Source organism: Gossypium hirsutum, chromosome A12 (assembly GCF_007990345.1).
Source record: "Gossypium hirsutum isolate 1008001.06 chromosome A12, Gossypium_hirsutum_v2.1, whole genome shotgun sequence".
Classification (NCBI taxonomy): Eukaryota; Viridiplantae; Streptophyta; class Magnoliopsida; order Malvales; family Malvaceae; genus Gossypium; species Gossypium hirsutum.
The window spans coordinates 76,943,692-76,951,077 of NC_053435.1; the positions used below are offsets into that span (position 1 = coordinate 76,943,692).

The 7,386-nt window shown below is 31.1% G+C and overlaps 1 protein-coding gene across 2 annotated transcripts; it reads right to left on the bottom strand.

The window, feature by feature from the left end:
* Positions 1-1,822: 1,822 nt before the first annotated feature.
* On the bottom strand, positions 1,823-5,661 carry LOC107891590 (transcription factor UNE10). 2 transcript variants are annotated; one of them, XM_016816439.2, is made up of 5 exons: positions 5,358-5,661; positions 4,607-5,261; positions 4,334-4,429; positions 3,963-4,028; positions 1,823-2,528 (listed from the first exon to the last, which is right to left on the bottom strand). In XM_016816439.2, the coding sequence occupies exons 1-5, from the start codon at positions 5,462-5,464 to the stop codon at positions 2,118-2,120; spliced, it is 1,335 nt and encodes a 444-aa protein (XP_016671928.2). In that variant the 5' UTR covers positions 5,465-5,661; the 3' UTR covers positions 1,823-2,117. The 2 variants fall into 2 exon arrangements, with proteins under 2 accessions (XP_016671928.2, XP_040938664.1); XM_041082730.1 differs by lacking the exon at positions 3,963-4,028 and having other exon boundaries at positions 5,358-5,617.
* Between the last annotated feature and the right edge of the window lie 1,725 nt (positions 5,662-7,386).

The following is a 7,386-nucleotide window of genomic DNA, read 5'->3' on the forward strand; positions in this document are numbered from 1 at the left end:
ATTTTGAAAAAACCAAATTTGAGGAGTAAAAATTGGAGTATGAAAAGAGCCACTACTTTCCTCATCTCTCCTCCTTGTAAAAATTGGAATAGAAAAAAAATTTTAGGTAACACATCTAATTTTAGTTCGGCCTTCTTAAAATTAACATCCTGACTCCACCACTGACTGCCAATAGAAGTGTTAGTAACAAAAAAAAGAGCATTTACAATCCTAGCACATAGACAATTGTTCATTCAGTAAGCATATGCGTATTAATTTTTTTTAGGTATCATTCATGTTCGTTTTATAATTTATGTTCGGAAATTCGAAATTATCCCTCTTAACAATGCTGTCTTCAAAATTTGCATCTCCCCTTAAGAGAGTAATATACATTACCTCTACATTCATTACTAATTGATAAAATAATATTATCGACGCATTTTAGATATACTCCACGTAAAATTCAAGCTATTTTTCAAAAAATTATTGTTGAAACATTTATCATTCCTTTCATTATCATTTCATAAATCAGAGTTGATAGGCAACAAAAACAAAACCCTAATTATTTAAGGTGGTTTAGATTTTGTACATAAAAGCATGTGGCCATCTCATCGTCCAAGCGTTTCGTTCCCCAATCATACACTCTTTTATATATATCTCTTCATTAAATACAATGTGGCTGCACCTGCCCTTTCACATTCAATTAAGGATGCTGCTGCAAATAGCTTAAACGTGAAAGCCCCTTTGAGGTCTCTTTCCACATTTGGCTGCAACGAAACAACCAATTGCTTTTATCTGCTTTGATAAAATTTCCCTATAAGGCTCATAAATATATTGTTTATTTCAAACAAGTCCACTTTGAATTTTCATGTAATCATTGTCAAACTATAAATATGTAGGTAAAAGTATCATGGAAGCCCTTGTACTAAGAGTCAGATTGCATTTTGCCCCTTCTACTAAAAGAATGAGCAAAGTAGTTTCTATACATCAAATCAAAGAGCAAATTGGTGCTTCTGTTAAAAATTTTATTTATTTTTACTATTAAAAATTAGTCTATGTACATTAGAATGAGCTACAGGTGGGACACACCGTGTAACTTTATGGTTAAGTCACATTAATTTTTAATAGTAGAAATGGATGAAATTTTGAAGAAAAAAAACTAGTTTACTCTTTAATCTAACATACAGAGACTAATTTGCTCAATTTTTGAATAAAGGAAGGAAAACTGCAATCTAACTTCTAATATAAAGGCTCTATGGAACTTTTATCAAATATATATGTATATTGATTAGGAAATCATGTACCAATCAATAGGACAATCTAATTAGGAATTTCATATCTTTACGTTATTGAAATTAAGGAATTAGTTTTTTTATTTTAATTTATCAAAATTTGGTTAATTAGTGTATTTTATAAAAACCGAAAAGTTGGTACAATTGAATAATACTCTCAAACCTTGTCGTTAATAGTTGACTTAAAACTGGTAACTTTATATATATATATGCATTCAAGTATTTAGTAAAAACCAACAATTTAGACAATTCTTATGCTACAAACTAACAAAAATTTGATCGAATTTTAACACAATTAGCATTGTTGTTATTATAGTAATTTGGAACACATGAACTCAAACACACTTAAGCGCATTTTTTTTCCTATTTAAGGGTTAGAAAGAAATTATAAGTTGTAAAAAATAATTTTCCCATTTTATAAACTACAAAAATCAAAATTTGAAGGGTCAAACATTAATTTGTGTGGCATTACTAAGCATCGAAAATTTAGATAATAATTTAGATGTTGATTGGATATGCATTAAATTACAATATTAAAAGTAAGATATTGATTGGTTGAATTTTTAAATTAATTTATTGAAACCTTGAAAATTCACATTTTTTTTCATATTTTACACAAATACAAGTTTTGAGGTAAGGGAAAAGGTTGAGAACCCTCTTGGTAGCTTATGGGAGAACCTTTAATAATATTACAAATTCAAAGACAATAATTTGCAAACAAAACAAAGCTTTGTAATAAAATAAAATAAAAAAACATATAATCAACCACTTGAAACTAAAGAATTATAATCCAAGTTCATGTTTTTTCTTTTTCTTTTTGTGTATAAATAAAGGCACATTGAAAGCTTAACTCTTTGAACTAGAAGCTGGCGGTTGTTGCATTTGTTGACACATAGCAGCCATTCTACTATAAGCATCCATAGTCATCGGTTGTGATTGACTAGCAAGGAATGTAGATAAAGGGTCTGTCATTGAAGCAGCTTGTTGTAACCGATCATTGTTGTTAGAACCATCCCAAGGTGTATTCATTGTCATAAAAGGATTAGACAAAACAGGTGAGATACCAATGATGTTTGGTCGGCCCATGAAATTCATGTCCATAACACTCATCCCCATTCCCATCGGTGCCATCATCGACATTTGAAGTTGGTGTTGCAACATCATCGATGGTAAGTTCATCCTACTCATCATTTGGACTTGTGCTTGTAATTGTTTTAAGTATTCAATCACTTCATCTAACATTGAAGCTTTGTCTGTCTGTAAAATGGTAATAAACATTAAGATTATATCAATGTATTGCATGCATGACCAAGTCTTGTGTCATTAGTTAGCTGTTTTTCAAAGGCAAATGACAGATTTTCAGACATGTCGAGGACCAAATAAGGGGCCTACCATTAAAGGGTATTTATGTGGTAGCAGGTGATTGTCGCCACACCTATCAACCCTCTGTCCAAGTTGTCCCCCTTTGGCAAATGTGGCTTAGGATCATTTGCAACAGTCCCGAAATTCCAACAAGCAATTTGTAGGTAATATATATATATATATTTTTTTGGGGGTGGGGGGGGTGGGGGGATGGGGTTTGGACCACATACATGTAATATGTTGTTCTATGTCTAAAAGATAGATCTCCTAATCATGTGAAGTAAATGTTGGATTTTTTTTATTCATGGGATTTATTTATATATATTTAAATTACCCATATTGAATAACTTGCTCTATAAAATATGTATATATACATACCATCTAAGATAAGGATAAGCTTGTGGATTGGGTTTTAGCTCATTTGGTATAGATATTATTATCAGTACAAAAGGACGTGGATTCGAATGCGTTGAAGCGCATTATCCTCTTATTTAAAGATAGGAGAAGAGTTACGGATAGTTCTAAGTATTATATCAGAAATCAAAAACTAAAAAAATTGTGATTAAATAAAAATATGAAACCGGAATAACTTACAAATAACATATTAAATAATGAAAGAATTATTATTATTTTTTACTTTTTTTGTCAATAATCCATGAAAAGAACCCAAAAAGAATCTAAAAATTATGAAAAAAAATTTCAATTTTCCTAAAATACTTGTTTGTAGACCACCAAAAAAATGTAAATATAATATAATATAATATAATATAATATAATATGATATAATATAATATAATAATAGAAAAAACGAAAATAAGACCCCACGAAATTATTGGCTGACAGTGAAGTGTAAGAAGACTTCCAAAATAACACCAATAAAAGTATATTATTTGATTGGTCAGCCTTTTTTTTATTCTTCCTTTTATTTTCTCTATTATTGTATATATTAGGTGGGTCTATTTATTTAAGGATCTTTCCTAAAATCTTTCCAATATTGTTTTGAGATAAATAATTTCGAATTTTGAATAAAATTAAGATGACAAATATAAAAAATAATTTTTATTTTTAAAAGAAAATTTCAAATACAAAAAAGAAAACACTTATAGGATAAAGTCTGTATTTTGTAAGTAGAATATATATATATATTATCATGTGCAGTACTGTACTCACGCTTCTTTTGACCATAGCCAGTGTTTGCAGGGTTTTTAATTGAACTGCATGGATTTTTATTTATCAATTCAACTTGTCTATTTCCTAAAATGTTTAATATTTTTTATTTAAATTTATATTAAAAAACTTAAATCTATTGAAAAATAAAATAAAACATACCTTGCTTGAATTAGGTACCAGTTTCTGTAATGTTTTCATCCTTTGATTTATCTTATCTCTTCTTTTCTGAGAAAATCCAAAAAAAAAAAGATAAATATTCATTATAGAGAAAATTAAAAAAATAATATTTATTGAGCATATTTAGAAAAAGTGAAGTTACTTTTTTATATATGCTTTTTTTTACCGAGCACTCACAGTTTGGCAACTAGCCTAAATATCGAATCCAATCGTTGACTCTGACTATTTTTTTAACTCAAAAAATAAATAAATAAATTTTTATATATTATAAATTTAAAGAGTGTTAAAAATGTCATGAATAGAATAATTAAATAAAATTTTGATGCGAATTAATTTAGTGGGAATAGACTTACACGTTCAGATTGGTTATGGATAGCTGCAGCTCTGCTCCTTTTTGTTGAAATGGAAGATTTCATAGTTTCTTTTTTGTCTTCCTCACCTGTCTCCTCCTTTAACACCCAAAATTTAAAAATAAAAATAAAATCAAATTACATGCACATGCACATGCAATAATAAATAATAATATTGATTGATTATGGAGTTCTATGAGACAACAGACATGTCCCGATAATGTGTTTTTGTAAGACAAGAAAATAATTGTAATAAATAATCGAATAGGACTTTGCCTGAGGTTTACTGTGAGAAGCTGAATCATGATCATTATCTGTTGCAGTCTTCGTGTTTTCAATGGAACCATGTGAAATAGAAGTGAAACCAACACCAAAATCTTTGTCGTACGTATCGATGGTCACGTTCCGGTGACTGTCTCTTCCGAACGTGGCACTGGCACTTGCGCTTTGTTCCCATTCCGGTGGTGCTACTTGTACACGCGCCGCCTTTGCGCGTTTCCTTGTGACATCGTCTTGTGTATTAACCGTCCCACTACAGGATCCTACCCTAGTGGAACATCCCATCATACAAGTTCCACCACCACCAAGATCCGGCATAGATTCCAACACGTGTACGGTGGTGGTCTTGTCTTCTGAACAAGGAACTAAAGCATCCATAGTCATAGTGGCTGATGAAGACACCGCCGCCGCCGAAACACGGTGGCGGTCCAACCATACCAATTCATCCCCACCAACACCTACAGAATCCTTACTACCATATGGAAAACAAGTAGCCTGGTTCACTATAGACTCTAAAGTGCCACCGCCACCGGCTCTTGGTTTATCCCAAGTGGTGGCGTTTAGTTGTTTAGCCACCGCACGTGGCGGACCTAAGCTGTGCATGGCTAGTTGCCCATTTTCCCATGTTAATTCAGCAACTTCATAATCTAACCTGCAAAAACAAAATCATGCACCACCGTCAATCAAAACCATAAATTAACTTGCACGTTATGTAAATAAAAACGAAGGGTTTTTCTCTTTTGTGTACATGGGAACATCAGGGGCAGTGGAATTTGAGTTGAAGCGGAACGAGTGATGGCGAGTGGTGAGTGGATTGTTGTCATCCAGTTCCCAACTCGGAACACACTGACTCATTTTCTAACAAAATCCGTTTTGCTTGAAAAATTTTCAAGTCTTAATGGGATTTGAGAATGGATTCATATAATATAGTGGGTACTGAGAAATAAATGGTGTACCCCCACCCCCCATAGTCTTTATGATTGTGGAGATAAGAATCAAAATGAATTGATGAGAGAGAAAGAGAAAGGATTCTGGTCCATATATGGTAAAATAGTTAAAATGGGAAATTAGGAAATGTTGAAAATAATAAGTGTCGATTTTTTTTTTAAAAAAGTTCGTCAACTTTGATTTTGAAAATGAAAACGAATAGGGGAGTTGTCGCCACTCTTTTTTAATAAGATGTGATCGGATCACCTCAAAAAGTAGTTGTTTTAATAAATTGTTTTGTTTTACTAAAATAGCGATTTTGGTCTACGAAATTCAAAAAAATGGGTTCCGGAGTTTATTACGTACGAGGAAGGATTAGCACCCTCGTAACGGCTAAAATTGGTACCTAATTGGTTAATTAATGTCTTAATGTCGAAAGTTGAAAACCCGAAAAGAATTTAAAAATACGATCCTCCCTTTTATTAGTGTTAATTTTACAAAAAAATGTTTGGATAAACTGAAGCAGATGTTAAAGACCTTCTTGTCCCGAAGTAACAAAATGTCACATCAAGTACGTTAGGACACGACATTTTAAACCCTCGAGAATAAGCTTATCCTTTGATAATCAAAACTCATACATTTTAATTTTAAACAGATATTCGGTCATTTGGGTCAAATGAGAAAAATCGAAACCCAGTACTTTAGGGCACAATCTCTCGAATTTCCAAATACGAAATATTGCATTTATTAAAGAATTTTTTTTATGAATTTAAGGTGAAAATTGATATAATATTTAAAAATGGTATGCAAATCAAATATTATGCTAACGAATGACAACAGTATGAGTGTACTAATAAACGATTCATAAGATACTATGACAATAATCGCGTAACATATATCAATTTAAACCAAGATTAACAATTAAAGAAAAATAAATGCATAATAAAATAAATAATAACAATAACAACAAAATGAGCCTCAATCGAGAAGAAACCAATTCTTAAAACAAAATAGGACGAGTGAATAAATGAATAAATGCATAAAAAGATATTGAAGAATGTGAAATAATAAAAATAAAGGGCCAAATTTATAAAATAAAATAATTTTAAAATTGGGTCAAAAGATATACATAGATAAATGATAAACTAAGATACATACATATATATATATTAGATAAATAGGTATATATATAAAAAATAATAGCAATAATATTGAAAAAATAATTAATTTAATAACACGATAATAAAAAAATAGTTAAATGTGAAAAACAACAAAAATAGTAATAATAATATTAAGTTAATCAATTTAATAAATAAATAACAAAATTAACAAAGAAAGGATTAAATCAAAATTAAAATGAAGTTGTAGGGATAAATAATAAATAAATAAAAGAAAAGGGCAGAAAAAATGAGCAATAATGAAACAAGCGCGAAGGTGGAGGACTAAATGGGAAATTATTCCTATTCCCGAAACGGCGTAGTTCACATGGGGACTGAAATGGAATAGAAATAGAATTCTAGGGTACAATTAAAAAGATAAAACAACGTAATAGGATCAAATTGAAACTAGCCTCAAATGCGGAAGGACTAGGGGCGCAAATAGACCCCTAGTCCAAAAACACGCGGATCCTAGACGATTTTCGGGTCGAGTCACGCGGGTCAAGGTGAAACGGCGCCATTTTGAGGACACTGAAATAGGCTTTAAACGTATAAAAGTCAAAAAAAATTTAAAATTTTTCATTCTATTCGGGTTTTAAAAAAAACTGAGTGGGGCGCTTTGATTTCTCTCTGGGGTCCCCGATTTTTGGTGATCGGACCACCGTCCATCCGTTGTCAGCGACTGCCTCATAC

What these genes read in the sequence shown, in the direction of transcription:
- LOC107891590 (XM_016816439.2), bottom strand. Translation starts at nt 5,464, where the DNA reads ATGAGTCAGTGTGTTCCGAGTTGGGAACTGGATGACAACAATCCACTC. An exon ending in ACTGCCCCTGATGTTCCCAT is followed by an intron (nt 5,262 to 5,357) that starts GTACACAAAAGA and finishes TTGTTTTTGCAG; the next exon opens with GTTAGATTATGAAGTTGCTG. An exon ending in TGGTACCTAATTCAAGCAAG is followed by an intron (nt 2,529 to 3,962) that starts GTATGTTTTATT and finishes ACCATTTTACAG; the next exon opens with ACAGACAAAGCTTCAATGTT.